Genomic DNA, 21,490 nt, shown 5'->3' on the forward strand with positions numbered 1-21,490 from the left:
TTCCAACTTCTCTGATGACCCAGGAGATAACAACCTAATGATTAGACTCATTTCCTGTATTAAAACAATTCCTTCCTAGACATTCTTGTCTGGCTTCTGTTTTACTGTGTGAAGCAGAAAGGATGACTTTGTATGAGAAGAGACATGGCCATGTCTGTGCATCTGGGACAGAGGAGGAGAAAAGGGACAAAGATTCAGAGGAGCCTTCACATTTCAATGAAAACCTTTAAAATTGTTCATAGACGTGCTACATATGAGAAGCTCTAACAGCAGTTGGTGGCACCAAGGATCAGCAGCTGGGCAGCCCAGCCTCTCACTTCTGCTTCACTGGGAGGTTTATGTTATGACTTGTATCATTGTGGGAGGTAAACTATTACTCTGTTGACAGTAATAAGTGGCCAAATCCTCAGGCTGTAGGTTGCTGATGGTGAGAGTGAACTCTGTCCCAGATTGACTCCCACTGAACCTTGATGGAATTCCAGAGACTAAATTCTTTGCAAAACTGATCAGAAGCTTTGGAGCATTCCCTGGTTTCTGCTGATACCAGTGTAAATAATCGCTAATGCCCTGACTGGCCCGGCAAGTGATGGAGACTCTGTGTCCTGGAGATGCAGACAGGAAGGAGGGAGACTGGGTCATCTGGACGTCACATCTGAAACCTGGCATTGGAAACATAAACACAATTATCCACACTGTTAGTCATGTTATAGGAGGCCTTCCCTGAAGACCCAGGCAGCACTGAATACAGGATGGGAGGAGTGCTGTCCTTCATTACCTGGGAGCCAGAGTAGCAGGAGCCCCAGGAGCTGAGCAGGGGTCCTCATGTCCATGCTGTGTGCTGACTAGGACTGACTGTGGCACAGGGTGTGAGCAGCCTATTATGAAGTCATTGGGGCAGTAGGCAGTGCTCTGAGCATATGCAAATGAGAAAAGCTTAGTAAAGCTGTGAACTGCTATAAGATCAGCTCAAATCAGGAATTTGTCATATTTCCATGGTGGCCACATAGTTTAGCCCGTAGAATATGTTTCACCCATACAGCAGAAGCTGTGATGAGTTTACTTTCCTTTTAATAGATCTCTTGGTGCAATCAGGGATGATGACCATTTCTCTTGAGGTTTTCAAGCTTTATGTCATGACATTTGAAAGGGAGAAGAGTAAAGAAATAATTGAGTGCTTCATATTCAGATCATACAGAGAAGTGAAGATATGGAAAGAATAGAATTTCTGGATATTTTTATCTGGTTTACTATCTCTATGCATTGAAGCCTTATCACTGACATAGCAAGAGATATATAAGCTCTTAAGTTTTCAAGCAATTCAAGCTTCAGGGTCTTCTAAAACACACATATACACAAAGTAACCTGTGATTCAGGTATAAAGCCTGAGTCCAACTCTTCCTTTTTGACATTACTGCATAAAGGAAAATTTTACTACATAGGAAAATTTTCAAAGCAAAGGAAAAAAACTATCAAGGGTCTTAGGACACATATCCTATGGTTAGATGGCTAGAGGGCCGAAGCAAAAGTATGTTGCTACCAGAAAAGTCAAAAATTTCTTAAGTTTTTGGATTTCTCAATGCACCAGGTGCAACTCTTACTTGGACTTACATTTTTATATTATCCAAGAACTACAGCACATTCATATATCCATTGCCCTCAGATCAATCCACCTCAAATTCAGGGCAAATCACTTAATTTAAAACTCCCTAGTCCTCATGTATCTCTTTCTTGTTCCATGTGTCCAAATTTCTGCTACTATCTGGAGAATGGAAGGCCCATCCATACTTTTTACATCCAGCTGGTCAGGACTGGGAAACTTCAAGGGTGAAGAAAAGATAGCTATTTTAAACATTTAGTAGCATTGTGTCTCATTTTAAATATCTCTTTGTTTATCAATAGACCTAGGTGTGAGGGTGGAAGGCACTGCTATCTGAAGTGGTTGGGATAGAAGATAGGACTTCTGGATAACAATGAAGGGAAATTTGTAATTATTTCAATGAGAATGCTAAATTTGGCAATTTGGGAAATAGGGCTATTAATTTAATGCAAATGATTTTCATTTATTGTAATTTGGAGTCAAGTTGAAGACAGGACCAAAACCAATGCTACACTGCCTCAGTGGTACTGTGCTTTTATTCTGTTGCTGGGGAAGCGAAAAGGGTGAGATCTGAGAGGGGTTGAGATCAATCTGACCTATGTGACCATTAAATGTATATTCAAATGCTATTCAGCCTTACTTGCCTTACTTCTGATGTTTGTAGGAACTTGTTTCCAGACCTGATGTTTCTCTGAATAACACCTTAATGACCAAATAAATTCTCAAGTGACTTCCAGAGAAAATCTGGAAATCCCAGTGGTGTTTGTAAACATCCATTGGCTGTATAATTCATAAACAAATGATACTTACAACGGTCTACCTTCTATCTGGGTTTCAACTTAAACCGATTTATAATCTGGGGTTCAGGGTGGTGTCTGGCTAGTGGTCATGGAGGAATGGGACATCTTGTAACCCTTCCCATACCAATTTAGTCCTTGATTTTATTTGTAAAAAATAAATCCAATCTCATTCTTCCATATTATGTGAAAAATCAGAAGTTCATTTTCAAACCAACTAAAGTAAAAGCATGCTATCCTGCCTGAAAAACAGAGGCAGATGAGGAATGACTCATGTGACAGAGTAATTGTGTAGCAGACAGCAAGTTTTGAGTTTCAGTCTCCATAGCACCCAAAACAAAATTCTGCATGTTGTCAATTTGGCAAATAGGCAACATCCTATCATACCATACTCTGCACATAATTCCAGTTTCTAGTTTGCGTTTTACAAAGACTTTTTGCATTTGAAATAGTCTTGTTCTTTTTTTAAGTAAAATGATAATTCATCAGAAGAAGTAATAGTGGGGAGGCAGCACACTGCATAATTCTTCCAATGTGACTCACTCGCAGGCTCACCAGCTTTCTGTGCTGTAGGTTTCTTTTCTATTCCATAATAAATGGTCTACAATTTTTTTCTTAATTTGGAATGGTTTATATTGTGCCATGTCTGTCATTTTTGTTGTAGTTGTTGTTGATCCTGGGGCTTGAATTCTGGGCTTGGGCACTATCCCTCAGCTCTTCAGCTCAAGGTGAGCACTCTACCCCTTCAGCCACAACACCACTTGCGGTTTTCTAGTGGTTTGTTGGAGATAAGTCTAAAGTACATTCCTTGCCAGGGATAGCTTTGAACCCTGATCCTCAGATCTCAGCCTCCTGAGTAGCTATGATTATAGGCGTGAGCCACGGGTGCTCGGCTCATGTCTGGCATTTGTGATGATTCTAGTTATCACAATGAAAGTCTGACTACTGATACCAGATCTGTTCACTTTAGCAAACATCTCTATACACTCTGTTTATCCTCTCCATTCACTATAAGTGCCTATGCTTTTTCCTTGTTGTTTAGGGTTTTTGGTATTTATTTGGTTATTCCCAGGTGTACTAGTAAGGAGATGACCCAGGACCCAGCTTTGCTGTAGGCATCTCTAGGTGTGAGTTTGTGTCTCTTATGCTTTGATGGGCTGGCTATAAAGAATCCAGCCAAAATCTTGTTGCAGGGAGAATTTTTAGCTGGATTATCAGCCAATGCATGGTATCTGGTATTCAATATATTTGTGCTCACTTCTACTAGACATTTTGTGTCTCACTGACATCTTGAAGCAAGACAGGAGACCTCTGCCTATACTCCCAAATGAACACCATATCAGGAATGAGCGCCCTCAGAATTTCCTCAGTGGTGATGAGAGGAAAGTTGCATGTATATCTCATCCACTCATCTTACGAAGAATAACCTGAAAGTATTTTCCCCATTTCCATGGGATGTTGAGGTGCAGTCATCCTCGGCAACAGGAAGTGTTTAGTTGTTGTATGGTCTTTACTGTCCATTTCCCCTTCCCTACATTTCTTCCTCCCATCAAATTGCTTCCTAAACATCCTAAATTGTGCAGAACCTAGAACCCCTTGGGAGCTCTGATTGCATACATAAAGTATGACTGACTTGTGTGTATGGAGAAAGCCTGACGCTAGTAGAAACTGCTGGCCAATGTTGGCTTATCTTATTTATATAGGATTCTAAGTGCTTATCATTACACAGCTGTCCTATAGAAAAACAGAATGAGTGTTTACTATGTAGTGAGTTTAAACTTAAACTATTTCTGATACAGGTATGTGCCAATGTTCAGGCCAATTCAGTTTTTTTCCCTTTATCCCTCTCTCTCTCTCTCCTCTCTCTCTCTCTCTCTCTCTCTCTCTCTCTCTCTCTCTCTCTCTCTCTCTCTCTCTCTCTCTCTCTCTCTCTCTCTCTCCATGTATCATTGTATAACTCAATACAAAAAAGCATCAGACACAATTCAGAACTCAGTTGATAATATAGGGACATTGTGGAAGCTGATTCTTTAGATGTGACACACTCAGAATTTTTGCTCATGTATCACCAGATCTGGATGAAATGTGAGAACAAAGATACTCTCTGCTATTTTCAAGCCTAGTTTTCTGTTGGGATTTTTCCTTTCTTCCTTACTTAAAATTTTTATTTTACTGCAAAGGTGCTGTATACGAGTAAGGTAATGAGTATATATTTTTTGAAGATTGTTACCCCTTCCTCTGTTTTTATTTCCTACTATTACTTCCCTCTCCCAACTCCCCTACTTCTCTCTCTTCCTTTCTTTTTACACAGGGCCAACAGCCTTTTGCTATTTGTGAGGGACTAGAAAATGGAATGGTCTGTATCCTATGAATTCAAACTTTGTCCCTCTATTAAGTTTTGCTGTTTGTATCCTTGGCCTTGTTCCTGAATTGTTTCCTTGCCATTTGTGACTTGTCAGCCTTTTAAGAATCTTTCCTGAAACAAAACTGATGTTGTCTTTGAAACACTTGACCAAAAAATATCACAGTTACTGTGCTTTGTGTACTAGTTTCTAAGACTCTGAGAAGCTGAGAAAAGTAGGTGTATTTGGAAATTTCTGTTGTAGTTTGCATGAGAATGGGAAGTGCTCATTCTATTTTGGAGCTCCGTAGGGAAATTGTCTTTCTTCTTGTGGTCCTGAATATTGTAGGTGACTGTTTTTCCAGAAGCACTGTGAGATTATCAGTGATGGCTTTTGCTTTTTGAGTTCATGATTTTTGTTTTTGGTGAGGTAACTTTTTGGTTTTGTCTGCTTAAAATAATCATCTGTTTTGTTAAGCTTCTGCTTAGTTGGTTGGAGATTGTTTTTAAGAATCTTTTTCTTCTTTTCTGCTAAGATAATTTGTCATTAACAATAATTAATGAATAAAAGTAAGTAGTTGAGATTATATTTTGAGATTAAAAAAGCATACAAAAGAGTAAAAATTTGAAAAACCAGTTATTGCTGTATAAAATTTTGTTTTGGCCTTATTAGGCTTGCAAATTTTCTAGTTTAACAATAGAAACAAGTGACCTTTGCTTGTTTTAGGTTTATATAAATATTTTAGTTTAAATGGATATGTATATTTTTAGTAGTCTTCAATTACCACATTGCTTTTTCCTGTACCATATCTCAAGTCCAGAGGCCTTCCATTGACAAAGAAATAACTTTAGTTCTTCCCTATATTTGTCAGGTGGATTAAATTTTATATGTATCTAAAAACATCTGTTCAAATTGTAGTTATAAAAAGATAATTTATTAATAATACATTTAATTGAAAAATATTTACCAATAAATGGAAATACCAAGGTAGTTGCCAGGTATTATCTCAAGTACTCTTGGTTTTGTAAAATCTATGAAAAGGCATTTATGTTTGTAGAGTACATTCTGTTACTTTTCTCTGTCCTTTTTTTCCCTCTTCCTTCCTTGCTTCTTTCCTTCCTTTCTTTCTGTTTTGTTTCTTTCTTTTTTGACATGATATTACTATGACTTCCAAGCTATCCTTTATTTTGTAATTTTCTCTGCAAATATTGTACCTGCAATGTTAGAGTAACTCATGAAATTGTAAAAAGAAGCTGAGAGTTGCTGAGAGAAGGTGGTGAATATGAATACAGAAAGTATGATAGAAAGAGGACATGGCCTCTTTCTAGTCTATATTAATTTAGATAGAATCTAGATTCCAGAATGATATGAATATAAGAATACCTGAATAACATTATGTAGGAATACTGTCTCACATTTCTAAGGTCTCTGAGCAAGACAGTGTTCTTTTAATATAAATTCAAAATTAAAATTAATATATGAATATCAGCCTACATGTGGAAGAGAGGTAGACTTTTGTCTATTCAGAGATTTTTGTTTTTGAAATGATTTTCCACCTACTAGTGGAAATAGTTAATTAAATTAATACCAATATGTTCTGAACTCTTGACATAAACATGTTCTATCATTTGAGTCATATCTTACACTCTACTTGTTTAAGTTATTTTTTTATTGTGAAATACCATACAGAGGGTTTACAATTACATGGGTAAGGTAATGAGTACATTTCTTATGAAGTATTGTTTATTTTTCCGTTCTTGTGTCTCACAGAGTTTCCCAGCCCAGTCTCAGGCAGCACACTTCTTATGCTTCCCCCATATATTAGAATCCAGGCATGTGCTCTCATGTCTTTGATTCCAGTAATATATCTTGTGACCTTCCTGGGATGTTCTGAAACTCTGGTCCTCCTAATTTTGTCCTCCACATAGCTGACATTGTGATTGGAGGTAAGATGAATCACATTGAGAATAAGTATTTCTTAAAATTCAGAATTGTTTTCTTTGCAAGGGCCTTGCTCATCTAGAAAAAAGTACAAAGTATAAAATTCCTAAGTGGTTCTTAGGTAGGAAAGAAAACACCAAATGATCATCTGATTTTGTTGTACACATGCACACACACACACACACACACACACACACCACACACACACACACACATACACACACACACACACACACACACACATACACACTCCAGTTGTTGCATTTTCTTTCTTATAATTTGACCACTTTATACAAACAAATCTAGAGAGTGTTGGTCGAAGTTTGTTCAGTGGAAGAGAACCACCTGGGACAGTGAACCTCAGTGAGCAGATTTCTGAAGAATATTTTCTTTGAGCTAGAGCACTGTGAGAGGAAAATTGTTATTCTCCTGACCTTAGCAATTGGCAGCATCTTCAACCTCCACTGGATTTATGGTGAAGTTGAAATCTGTCTCAGACCCACTGCCATTGAACCGGTTTGGGACCCCACTTTTCCTGTTGTATCCTCCATAGCTCAGTGGTTTTGGAGGCTGTCATGGGTTCTGTTGGTACCAATATCTGAAACTCTCCAAAATTCATTATCAGCATTCTCACTGGCTCTGCAGGTAATGATGTCCATGGCTTGAGGCCACAGGGCCAGAGATGCAGGAGTTTGAGTCAGTACAATGTCTCCAGTGGAGCCTGGAATGGTAATCCTATGTCAAGAAGGGCCACAGATGTACTGAGACCATCCCAATGAAGGCATATTGCATTAGTGACAGATTTAACTTGTCAGGGCAGACACTTTAATAACAGAAAATTGAGCAACAAAGACCTGAATCACACAGGTTGAGAACCATGCAAATCAGAGAGCAGCAATGGCCATGATGAGTGTGAATAACCCTTTCCGCCCACCTCACCTGGAGCCCAGAGCAAAAGCAGCCATAACAAGGAAACCTGTGATTTTTTGATAATGACTCATAAATTTGCCACTATTGAAACATTCGGTATCCAATACTTTTTCTGTACTGAAACCTCTCATACCTTTATGCCATTTGATATTACTTCTTACTGTTCTTCAGCATGAAGTGATGTGTTGATGCTGGACATGATTACTTCAACAAAAATCACTGCTACCCAACCATACATGCCTCTGACTTTATCCTTTCCAAATGAGTTAAAACATCATCCCTTAACAGATAACTAGTATATCCAGTTGCCTATCTATGAGAAAAAGAGAGAAACACAGAAAAAGGGAGACAAACATAGATACACAAACACACACAGAAAGAGAGAGAGACAGAGAGTCTTGATCTCTTCTCAAGCCAGTAAAATTACCCATTGCAACAATGAGATATACAAGCCATTATGTTCAAAAATGAAATTTACAACTTTGGCAGAGGGGTGGGGAAAATGGGAGGGCAGGTATGTTAAGGGGAAACAAAGGAGAAGGCAACAAAGCTTGATAAGATATGCACTCATTACCTTGCTTATGTAATTGTAACCCCTCTGTATGGTATTTTCACAATAATAAAACTTAATAATAATAATACAAAAAAGGAAAATAAGGTCTGTGGTTTTTAGACCAATGATTTTCATCCATTGGAATATGGAATGGGATTGAAACAGGACTAAGGACAGGTTGCATAGCCCCATGGTACTGTGTTATGGACAACTTCCTGTGCAGGATGCAAGTACTCTATTCAAGAAAGGATCAGGGCTCTGTGGAATTCATGTGACCTGGTGTTTAGATCCAGTGAATGTGTCTCTAACTACTGTCCAGCCTTGTCTGTGGGCATTTGTAGAAGTTGTCTCAAAACCTGATTCTTTTCTAATATTTTAATGGTATTGTACATTCTCAAGAGATTTCTAGAGAGACTCCCTTTGTAACCCCAGTGATATTTGTAAACATCTATTGACTGTACAGTTCATAAAGAAATTAGAACTGCAGTGAAACCTCTCGTTTAAGTCATTGTTCTAGGTAGATCTCAACTTATATCTATTTACAATCGGTGGGGCTCAGAATGGTGCTTAGTTTATGATTATGGAAGAAAGGGAAATCTTGAACCCTTCCTAAACCAAGTTCATCCTAGATGTTAAGTTTCAGTGAAAAGATCCAAACTCATTCTTCCATATTACGAGAATACAAAGTCTGAAGTTGAAAGTGCATTGCCAGCCCAATTAAGGAACGAGCATGTTACCTGTCTAAAAAATAAAAATGAATGAGGAATGGCTCATGTGTAGGAGTCAGGAAGCGTCAACAAAATAAATATATTCTATACTTTGTCACTCAATGTATTAAACAAGTCACATCCTATTATTGCAAGAATCCATGTAGTTTTAAATGGATTTTTTTGTCTGCTTCTTTTTGAATTTGCATTGATAGCATATAGATTAAAAGAATATTGACATAAATTGGTCACATTTCATAAGCTTTATATGAATTATATTTTTAAAAATTCTAAAACCTTTTATAGGTGAATGAGGGCTGTGGAATGATATTTTTCCTCACAAGGGTTAATACCTTTGATTCTGCTATAGTGAGCCATGGGAGAGGGCACCAAATTAGTCCTCTCTGCTTCTGAAGTACTCTGAACCCAAGTTCAACACTGCTGATGTGGTGCTGGTCCTGGGTCCTTCTCCCTCCTGGTCTTTGGTTCTGTGAGGATGCCAATAGAAGGCCATTTTGTCAGAACTCCTCTTTATCTTCATTTCTGAGTCCATTACATATTACAAACAAATTGGACTGAAAATTGTGCTAGGATGTGAGGCCTCTTAATTCCTACTTTTACATTCACAATTCTGAGCACACACTTCAGAGCCTGCATGAGCTTCTTGAAATACTAACTCTCAAAGTGTGCTCACTTTTCTGAAATTATTTCATTTCTCCTTGTCTTTGAGATCATCTTGCTCTTGTATTTTTATGTTTGTCCAGAGAAAGAGTAGTATAAACCTTTTCTAACCAATCAAAATTAAGTTGAAGAGGACAGACTTGCCAAAAGAATTTGGAGGTCTTTATTATCCATGTAGTTGATTCCTGAGTCAGGTGGACACCAGCTGGTATATTGACATCAACCAAAACTAGGAAAGCTCCTAAGCTTCTGATCCAGGCTGGCTTGAATGAGGCAGGGGTTAGGACATTTATAACAGTTGAAGGACCATCTATAGAAATGTTTTGTTCTGTAAGATGGATATTTGTGAAGTAAGAAATTGAAATATCAGTTAACACAGATGTGCTTGGAGAGGAAAGGAAGACATTGACTTGCTGAAGATCAGGGGCCAATGTAAAATGTGTGTATATTCTTTAAGATGGCAATTCAGAAAACCTCAAAAAGACCATTTTTATCTGAGCAGCTGTTTTAGTTTCTATAAAGAAACTGATTGAAAATAAGCTATTTTATATTTTAGTGAAGTGGAATGTCCAAAATAATTTATGGGCACTCCTCAGATGTAACAATTGGTTTCAACTATTAAATCACAGACTCAGTGCCATGGGTATTTTGCTGGGGCTAAGAAGAACAGAATGCTAGATTGCAGACAATTCTTCCTTTAGAATCTGGCTGCCTCTGAGAAGCACTATCAACAGGTAGAAGAACTAGGCAAAGCAGTTTGGGCTGTCCAGCCTCTCACTTCTGTTTTCCTGGGAGGTTTTTATCATCGCTCATATCACTGGGGGAGTGTAACTGATATGCTGTTGACAGTAATAAGTAGTAAAATATTCAGGCTGATGGTGAGAGAATAATCTGTCCCAGATCCACTGCCACTAAACCTGGATGGGACCCAGAGGCCAGCCTTGACGTGTAATTGATCAGGAGCTTGGGAAATTCCCTGGTTTCTGCTGATACCTGTTTGATACCCTGCGAATACCCTGACTGGCTCTGCAGGAGTTGGTGATTGTATCTCCTGGAGATGCAGACAGGGAGGATAGAGACAGGGTCATCTGGATGTCACAACTGGTACCTGGCATTGGAAAAATAAAAGCAAATATCCACATTATTGCTCATGTTATTACAGGACTTCCATGAATCCACAGGCATCACTGACCACACAGGGTGAGAGAAGTTTTATCCTTCCTTACCTGGGAGGCGGAGCAGCAGGAGGAGATGAGTAGCAGTCCTCATGTACATGCTGGGTACTGACTGGAATTGACTGCTGCACAGGTGTGAAGAACTTATTATGACTTCATTATGGCAGTAGGATGTGATGTAGGCAAACGAAATTCAGCAGGGCTGGACAAAGATGGATATTCCTGCAAATGCTGACTCATCTCAGGAAATCATCATAGGTACATGATGCCCACGTATCTTGGTTTTAGACTAGAGAATATGATTCATTCAAACAGGACAAGTCACAATCATTCTGCTGTCCTATGCGTAAATCTACTGGTGCCTGCAGGTATGAGGACCTGCTTTTCCTGTGTGTCCTAATCTCAGTTCTCTGTAGTGACTTTGAAAAGGATAAGATAAAGGCAAAATGAATGTATTATATTCCGTATATGGAGGAAGTAAGGATATGGGAGAATAGAGTTTCTGGACATTTTAAACTGGTTTAATATCTTTATGCATGGGAACATGTCAGTGCCAAAGCAAGAGAGATATAAGCTGTTTTTATGTCTCAGTCTATTCCAAAACACACATATAAACATAAAATAAAATGTGGATTCTAATTGGGCCTCGGTGGCTCACAACTTGAATCCTAGCTACTCAAGAGGCTGGGATCTGAGGATTGTGGTTCATAGTTAGTCTGGACAGGAAAATACATGAGAATCCTATTTCCAATTATCCACCAGAAAAAATGGAAGTGACACTGTGGCTCAAGTAGTAATGCACTAACCTTGAGCTGAGGAGCTCAGGGATAGTGCCTAGGCTCAGAGTTAAAGCTCCTTAACCATCACCCCCCCAAACCCCAGAAATGTGGATTCTTCTTTAGATAAGGTATAAGGCTGAGGCAAACTTGCCCTTATTTGGCTTTACTATGTAAATTATAAAACACTTAAAGCAAGGAAAGCAATTAAACAATGTCCTAAGTAAGCCATTTCCTGTGGTTTGATGGCTAAGGGGCTGAAACAAATGCTTGTTGCTACCAGAAAAGACCAAAATTACCTCAGTATTTTTGATATGCCACTATCTCCAGTCAGACAATTTAATCTTGAACTTAAGACCACATGTTATCAATGTATGTGCTATGTTTAATAATCTTATGATGACATACAATAATTGAAAAAAGCAAGGCGATTAATTTATCCAAAATCTGCTTGCTCATGTGGAACACTAATAATTAAGAAGCATGTAGTCTCACATGGAAGGTGGTCAAAATCAGTGAGTAAGAGAAAGGATATTGAGCAAATGGCTTTATATATCATGTTGTTTCTTTCTCATTGATCTTCCAGTGTTATGATATCTTCTCTGGGTCTTCATTATGTTCTCACCCTGACAAATAAATAGGATGATACCCAGACTCTTCCTTTCTGTCTGGGAATATTAGCAATCTCGAAGCTAGATCAGGTCAGAGAAGCTGTATGTAACAGGTGTTGAGGAGAGCAAGACAGACTGATAGCTCATCCTCCTAACCAGAAAAATTGCTTTGGGCCAGAGGCGTGTGAGAGCTTTTTCTACCTGTGAAGAGAATAAATTTCTACTATCTGAAACTTCCACAGGCTGACTCTGGTGTTCCATGGGTCTGCAGGTGAAGGGCCTGGAGAAATCACTGGCTAAATATATAAAGAGCCTATTGTTACAAGGTTGCCAGCCTTACCCCTAATGTTCTTCACTGGATACTGGTGTGTAAATCCTGCCACCTGCTGGAAGGAATGGTCAAAATGAGGGCAGGGTGGTTTTGGTCTAAGTCAGAGCCCAAGAGAAATCTATGTGTAGATGGTTTATGAAAAGACAGCATTGGGATATGATAAATCATACAAGATTCTAAATATCTACACAAAATCAGACCAAAAGAGTATACTCTTAGGAGAGAAACAATTAGGCAGAATGTCTACATGTTTCTTCATATTTATGTAAAATTTTCTGTATATAGTCATATATCTAAATGAAATCAATGATACAGAACAAAAGATCTGTCTTACTTCTTTTAATTTTTGATGATTCTGTTTCATTCAGCTATGGTGAATTCAAGTGTACATACTCTGAAGGGTTGAAGGAATACAGAACTGTATAGAATTCGATGTAATAATTATGAATTGGGGCAGCAGTGGAGCTCACTGCACATGCATTGATGTGAACTACGCAACTTTATATGTTTCATAGGTGGAGACATGAGGGTGGGACTGGGAGAGAATGAGGGAACAGAAGATATAGTACAATATTATCTCATTATCCATTATCACTGTACTCATCTGCTTCAAATAATTATAATACCTCTGTAATTCACCTTAATAATCACAATAAAATAAATGTGAAAAATGGAAAGACACATTTTGCCAATGTGTGGAGGAAATCAGTTACCAATGTATTAAAGATTTGACATAAGCAACTTTTCAAATAAATCTGAGAGATCAGGAAATAGATGAACTAATGAAAATAAATTGCCATGAATTAAAAAAAATAGCCAACATTGTGAATGATGCCCACTGTTGGTGGTCATCAACTTAGGGAGGAATTCTTCACCTATTTTCATACACATACAAAATACATATACAGAAACATATATCGAGTCTATTAAGATGTTATTAAGAATGTTGATTACAAGGTTTTAAAAAATTTAAGCATAGAGTGAAAATTATGCTAAACATTATCATTACATCTAGATAAATCCATTGTAGGGTGGATATATTATTCATCAAAAATGCATATAATACAAACTGGGCACCAGTTGCTTATATTAAAATGGCCTGAATGGCCTGTAATGTTAGCTACTCAAGAGGCTCAGATCTGAGGATCACGGTTCAAAGCCAGCCCAGGCATGAAAGTCTGTGAGACTCTTATCTCCAATAAACCAATTAGAAAACCAAAGTGGCACTGTGGTTAAAGTGGTAGAGAGCTAGCCTTGAGCTGAACAGCTGAGGGAGAGCACCCAGGCCGAGTTCAAGCCCCACAAATGACAAAAAAAAATGCATCTATTACAAATATCCTGCAGAAGCATTTTAGGTAGCCACACTCCCTTACATTCCTCTGAACACTTCCATTATTCTGCTGATGGGTAACTACATGTAACAAAATCCTTTCTTTATAATAATTGTATATTTATGATATACTGTTATGTAGTGTTTGTTTTCTCTTCTGATTAGGTTATGTGTGTGTGTGTGTGTGTGTGTGTGTGTGTGTGTGTGTGTTTGTGTGTGTGGGTGTGTGTATGTACATATATATTTATACATGGCTACTGGAAATTGCTGCTTGGTACCTCTGATTGGTATCAAGGAAGATTATTAGTACTAGGTATCAATCACCCAGGGCAACATAAGCATTGAAAATATGAATCTAGATTGCTACTGAACACACATTGCTTTGGAGACAGTGGAAAGAAATAAAGAATAACAATTATTGATCCATTGGAATGCAAACCATTGAAAGTAGAAGATTATGTGGAGTAGATGGGGACAAACAAGTCGTTTAAGGATTCAGGTGGACCTGTTGCAGCAATGAGAAGTACAAAATGTCATGTCAAAACCAGCTTTACAATGTCGGTGTGTGGGGGGGAGGGGGGTATAATTGGGTGGGGGGAGGGGGGTAAATTTGGGTGGGGGGAGGGGGGAGGCGGGGAAGGGAAGTGAAGGGTAAACAAAGGAGGAGGCTGCAATGCTTGGTAAGAAATGTATGTATTATCCTGCCCATGTAATTGTAGCCCCTTTGTACAGTATGTTCTCAAATAAAATAAAATACAATTAAAAAAAAAAAAAGAAGTGTGGACCTCCAAATTAGTTAAAATTACTGTAAAGCTTTTTAAGTTAAAATTCAGTGGTATAGATAATGAAGAAGAAATTAGTATCTGAAAAAATATACATCAAACAAAATTATTAGTGGCTTATTACATTTTCTACAAATAGAAAGGGATGAAAAGGTTTTGGACTACCTGTTAAAAGTCACAAAGATATAAAGTGAATTGACACAGACGACATGTAGGTGTCAAACCAAATAATTTTGAAATAAGCTACTAGATACTAAGGTCAACTTCCCTTGAGTTTAAATTAGTAAGAACACTGGGGCATTTTGCCCACCTTTCTTCTCCTTGTCTATTACCATTGGAGTAATAAGCAAAGATGTGGTAACTGCATCTGATGGAATATCAGAAGAAAATGCAATAAAGTATAAAAATAAGAACATGAGAATTTCTTTTTCATTGGGCACAGGGAAAAGACAGTTTGTCAGGGCACTAACCCTATCTCTCCAAGGATTTGAAGCCTCAGTTTCCCTGTTATGTAACAGTTCCAAAGATGAGAAACATTCTGAATAGATAGAGAAGGGATCATGTCACATAATAATGTTCATGATGAAGCCTATTTTCAAATACTCTCTAGATATTGTTCTACTCCATCTTCCCTTGTCACTACATATTCTTCCGTGATTATGCAGGATCACAGCCAGTGATGCAAACAATGACCATGGGAGAAAGCAGGACTGAGCAGAGAGGACACAGTAGCAGCAGCAAAATCTCTGATTCATTCTCTGTGAAGTTTGTGGTGGAAGCTGAAGTGCTGAGAGGGAAGTTTACAAAACTGTGGAGAATAATAGTTGGTTATGTGAATCACAGGGAGGCTGGTGATGGTCAGTGTGAAATCTGTTCCAAATACTCTCTATGAAACCCATCAGCCACCCAGACATCCAAGAAAATGGGAAACAGATGATCCTGTAGGAGCATGATCTATTTCCTTCTGGTCCTAGGCTAAGCCATAATTCTGGTTGGAGCTCTTTAAAAGACTGGCTTGACTTGATATTCGTGGTGACCCTCTTTCCTATACATATAGTCACAGAGATTAGAGGTAGAATAATCATCAATTCTTTAAAGAAACTTTCCATCTGGAATAGAGAATGGCCACACATTGCATCATTGGTCACATTTAAATGTGTATGGGTAAGTGGTTTTCCAATGTATCAATGTTCAGACTAATATAGATATTTGCTTTATTCTATATGCCCCAAATCAAATTTTAGTTCTTAAGGATATCACTCATCTAAACGTCCAGTCTAAACCCCCAGAAGCAGGATGAAGAGGAGTGTATACAGTGGCACTTTCTTGATGTCCTCACTTATCTGAATCACTCCAGAAAATTTTTTTTGGAATCCTGTAACTAGAGCTCTGAGCATTCAGTCATGGTTCTGTAGATCCTGTGTAAAGCTTCAGCAAGGGTGAGAGCAAAAGTGTGTTAACAATGAGCAAGAGGATTTAAACTAGTAAAAGACAAAATACCATATCTCATTAGGATTGTGTATAAGAGTACTGAAAGTTCAGAATCAAAACTGTAATGATCTGTATTCTCCAGTTATGTTTATACATACAAAATAGTTTTATATTAAATCATTCTAATTATCCAACATCAACATAGAAAAGTATATTACTAACAGTATGCAATTGTGACCATATAATTTCAAAACTTTATTAATATGCATACATATGATGTCAGAGCATGAAATATGTTCATGTTACTTGATAGAAGAATGACAGAGTGCACAATTCATTCCTCCAACTCAGACTGTTCTGAAGTGTAAATATATATATTGGAAGTTCACCTTGAATGATTTAAAATCACCTCAGTATCTGTGGGGAACACAGGCAGCAAAGATGGCACTGAGAGTGAGTTGAGTGGGCAGAGCCCAATTTACTGTAGAGTACATGGGCAGCAAAGATGGTGCTGAGAGAGAGTAGAGAGGGCAGAGCCCAATTTGCCTTATGATCAGTGCTTAATCAGCCAGTGAAAGCTTAGGTGCATGATAGGGTATGACCTTGACAGTGATTGGTTCCTCTTCCTCCCCTGCCATGCCACCCACCCTTTGTGGCTTTAAAAAGGGCTGCTTTCTGTTAATAAATGAGTTTTCTTCCTGCTGTGTCTGATTGTCTACTGGGCCAAGGGAGGCTGGGGAAAGGGGCATTTGCAGCATTTACCTTTCCTTGGACCACGTCTGTCTTTTGTGGGAAGGAGGAAGACCCAACAAGTATCTCCCACTATTTTCATTTGCTGTGTCCTATGACTGTGAGTTGTACTTTGAACTAAGATGAAGATGGTATCAGAATTATCACTCTCCACCTTTATAATAAATAAGGCTTGGAGGAGAAGCCATTTCACCTCCTGAATAAGCTATTCCTCATTAAAACATCAGTATCAATTCCTTACCTCATATTTTCCTTAATAGGTTAAATCATTTATCTTATTCTCATAATTAAATTTTTCTGACATTGACTAGTTGTCTCATTTTTTTCGTACTAGGATCACTTTCTTGGAGCTTGTCCTTAGTTTCAAGTTAAATCAGCATCATCTTACATTTTTTTCTTGGTTTTCTAATGGAGGGAAAGACATTTGTCTATTAATAGTACCTGTTAGTGAATATTGATATTTTGGGGATTGAAAAGTCATTTTATTTTCAAGGCAATGGAAAACTGTGTAGATACTTCTCTATCTGCACAAGGGTACATATGTTTCTACACATGGAATGAGAGAGATATAAGCTTATGTTAATACCTTTAATTGCATTTCCAAAACACAATTAATATCAATTGCCTTTCTGTAGAAATGAAATACATTTATGAGTGAATATCTTGACTCTAATTATTTCAATGAATAATGTAAGATTGATGTATGCTTCCATTGATAACCACTCATAGTCTTCACCATCATATATATTTCCATTATGGACAACATCCACAAACACAAAGATCTGATTTTCTCTGCAATGATTCTGTGATCATCATTGTTCATCTGCCCCATTGATAGGTAGCTTCCTCTCCTGACCTTGGTCTGATTCCAACACTGGGATCCCCTATTAACAGTAAATATTGTTGCTTATTCTTATTAGTTGGAATCACGTTGCCAACAGTAACACTGCTCCCATGTGAGGATACCCTTTGGACTCCAGTATGGCCAAACTCCCCATAGAAAGACTTACTTTCATTCCTTTACATGCTTTTGTCCTCAATCTTGGGCCATGTTGCCTGAAATACAGTCAATGAGACACGTGTTTCTTTAGGCACTAAAAGACTGGGACCTGGTAGAATTAGCTGATTTGGGATCATAGTAAGTTCAGGCGAATGAATGAACACTTGGTATAAACAGGATGCCTGCTACTGAAGAAAATGAGATTAACAGTGGGTAAAGAGTTGGGGGCCAGTGGCTTATTTTTGTAATCCTAGCTACACAGGAAGTTGAGGTCTGAAGAGTCTTACCACAAACTCAGCAACAACAAAAAAAGAGTATGTAGAGATCAGGACAGTAATCTCTGGCATCCAGGAATGATCAGGCAAAGATACATATAATTGTTAACATTGCCTAATATTGCTTTTATATTGCTCTAATTTCACACAAATATAATGATGGAATTAGGGCAAAGAGTAATCATCTGTGGTATCATTAATACCTGTGGGAGATGTGAAGAATCTGTCAGAGGTTGCAATTTTGGGGATTATACTGTAACAGACAGGCTCTTTCATAATGGAATGTGAGCAGGAACAGAATGCAGTGGACCTGGAAGACCTAAAAATGGCATCCTACCCACAGATTCTTGACAGGTGCTGTTCTTCAGCATCCAGAGACAATCATGTTTTCTGCATTTGAAGCTGATTTACTCAAATAAGACTGACGATTCCTGGGGACACTGGGCCTTTACTGAATTGCTGAAATGTGGTCAGCTCTGTCCAGGCTCTGCTTATTTGCATATACCCAAAGCACAGTCCACTGACTTGAGGAGTTCTTCACAACCCAGTCATATCCTATGCTGGAGTTATTCTCAGTCAGCACACATCATGAACATGAGGTTCTCTGCACAGCTCCAGGAGCTCCTGTTGTTCTGACTTTCAGGTAACAAAGACAGCACTGGAAATTTGTTCAGCACAGTGTGGTGAATTCAATCTCACATTCTAGGGAAGTTCCCCTACAACACGCTTATCAGTAAGGGTATTTATTTCCATGTTTCCTCTGCAAGGTGCCAGATATGACATCCAGATGACCCAGTCTCTGTCATCCCTTCTAATCTCCAGGAAGGAGAGAGAGTCACCATGTCTTACCATACCATTCAAGCATTAGCAGTAGTTTATCCTGGAATCAGTAGAAACCTGGAAAGCTCCAAAGGTCCTGATCTACTTTGCAGTCAGTTTAGAATCAGCCACCCAGCCTAGGTTCAGTTACAATGGATCTAGGACAGAGTTCATTCTCACACTCAGCAGCCTGCCTATTAGTGTCAACAAGGTTACAATACTTCTCCCACAGTGATACAAGACATAACCTAAAACTCCCAGGGAAGCAGAAGTGAGAGTCTGGGCTGCCACAGCTGCTACTGTTTACCTGCAGAGCGTATTTCTTAGAAGCAGCCAGGCTCTGAAGGTCACTGCAAGGCTTGGTTACAAGGGCCAGAAAGGCTTTTCTGCATCCTAACTCTCTCCTTTTTTCTCAGCTCCAGAGGCATAGACATGATTCTTTCTGGTGTTATCCTTCAAAATTAAGGTTTTCACACATGAAGTTCAATTGTTCTGACATCATTTAGTATTCATACAGCAAAATGGGAGTCTGCAGATAAGCAGGATATTCCAGTGCAGTCAATTGTAGTCTACACTAGATCATTATCTTGAAATTGGATATATGGAACATGGGTTTGTCTGAAGGTTCTTCAGAACCCAGGGCTCCTTTAAAAGTGTAGCCTGGTTGACTCTGAACTGTTCAGACTTGTTCTGGAAGAGATCATGAGGTATATATCCTGGATTAGTGCAGATCTCAGCATCCAGAGAGAAGCCTGTTGTCTGCTGACAAATCTGCACTCCTCTTATACAACAGAGATCTTTGGAGCTGTCCTGTAGTGGTGACAATAGAAAGTTCTGTATGGCCTCTAATGTAGTAAATATAAAATTTGGTAGATGGTATGTTTCTCAAATAGGAATGGATATTCTTTAAAATGTTATTCCTTGCCAGGCACTGTTGACTCATAATTATAATTCTAGCTATATAGGTGGTGGCATTGATGTGGGGATCATAGTTTGAAACCAACTAAGACAGGCAAGTCTGTGAAACTCTGATCTCCATTTAAACACCAAAATCTGGAAATAGAGCTTTGTCTCAAACCTTCAAGCAGTAGCCTTTAGTAAAAAAACGCTCAAGAACAGAGCCCAAGCTGTAATATAAGTCCCAAGACTGGCCTAAAATTAATAAGTACAATAAAATTTAAAAATATAATTTTTTCACCCCTGTGACCAAAGTAGTTAAACTTCATCAAGTCATATCTTAAACACAATGTGAGGGATTATATTAAACAGGTAAAAATGATCTAATGAGCAATATATTCACTAAAGGTAAGCAAATACAAAAAAAATTATACTTTCCTCAATAGATAAATCCTTCAGCACTTATTACTGACCAGAAGCGATTGACATCATCTACATTAGTCTCAGCATGATCAAAATGGGAAATGAAGTCTGTGCTTTACACCTGTGATTATGTACAAAATTCAAAATCTCTGCTTTTCAGGCTATTTACTTTGGCCAAAGTGACCATGATATTGAGGAATTTAGGATTAGGATTTTAGAAATTTAGGAATCTCTCTCAATTTCTGAGCTTTTCTATACCCAAAAAATATGTTTTTGTTGTCTTTAGGACATTGTAAAAGGAGTTGCCATTCCACAAACCATTTTATGAGCATAATACCTCTTCAGTGTGATCCCTTTTAAAATTCTCACTCCTCTCACACCACACTTATCTTCATGTTTGTTAACAGTGTTTTTGTTTTGTTTTTTTGTTGGTCATGGGGCCTGAACTCTGGTCCCGGCACTGTCCCTCAGCTCTTCAGTTCAAGGGGAAAACTCTTCACTTGAGCCACAGTGACTCTCCCAGCTTTTTCTGCTTATGTAGTGCTGAGAAATCGAACCCAGGGCCTCATGCATACAAGGCAAGCACTTTACCACTGAGTCACATTCCTAGCCCATTTTTGTTAATGTTTAAGTTATGTTTTGAAAGTTTTGTCATTACAACATCGCTATTCATGCACACAATGCATCAGCCCCCTTCGACTTGCCCTCTCCCTTGTTTTTCTCATTTCTGTGGCATATGCGCTCCATTCTTAAACTGGATTCTACTCATTTCCTCTATTTATTCTTCTACCTCTTTCCTCTTGATCTCAAACCCCCTTGCAAGTACATTTCCTAGCACTCAGTTTTTTATACCAAGACTTGATCTCAGAAAAGCAGTTTTAATATATTTCAAATCATTTCAAATCATTTTATAATTTTGCCTAACAAAGATGAAAAACATTAATAGAATTAATAATTTCCATACTTTTGGTGATTGTGTGTGTGTGTGTGTGTGTGTGTGTGTGTGTGTGTGTGTGTGTTTGTGCATTCTAGTGATGGTACATGAACTCAAGACATGGGCACGGTCCCTGTGTTTTTGTGTTCAAAACTAGTGTCCTACCATTTGAGCCAGAGCTCCACAACTAGCATTTTTGTTGATTAATTGAACATAAAAATCTCATGCACTTTCTTGCCTGGGCTGGCTTTAGGCCATGATCCTCAGATCTCAGTCACCGTAGGGATTAAGAATTAGGATTTCGAGATAGAATAAATAGCCAAACAATTCTAGGCCAAAAAAAAGGAATGCTGATATAATCTCAATCCCAAGACTCAAGCTCTACTATGAGCTGTACTAAAAAAAATC

General features: G+C 38.3%; 1 long non-coding RNA gene and 1 gene segment (V, D, J or C); both read right to left on the reverse strand.

The window, feature by feature from the left end:
• Nucleotides 1-208: 208 nt before the first annotated feature.
• On the reverse strand, nucleotides 209-857 carry LOC138825176 (immunoglobulin kappa variable 1-9-like). The segment is given in 2 exon segments: nucleotides 209-659; nucleotides 776-857. Coding segments are annotated over 2 exon segments (378 nt in total).
• Nucleotides 858-6,448: 5,591 nt separating this feature from the next.
• Nucleotides 6,449-17,774, reverse strand: LOC138825178 (uncharacterized). Its single transcript, XR_011371364.1, has 6 exons — nucleotides 17,745-17,774; nucleotides 10,775-11,012; nucleotides 10,542-10,656; nucleotides 9,221-9,355; nucleotides 7,112-7,398; nucleotides 6,449-6,755 (listed from the first exon to the last, which is right to left on the reverse strand). It is a non-coding gene; the product is annotated as an uncharacterized lncRNA (long non-coding RNA).
• Nucleotides 17,775-21,490: the final 3,716 nt, after the last annotated feature.

Source organism: Dipodomys merriami, unplaced genomic scaffold, assembly GCF_024711535.1.
Source record: "Dipodomys merriami isolate MVZ:Mamm:240054 unplaced genomic scaffold, mDipMer1.0.p SCAF_136, whole genome shotgun sequence".
NCBI lineage: Eukaryota > Metazoa > Chordata > Mammalia > Rodentia > Heteromyidae > Dipodomys > Dipodomys merriami.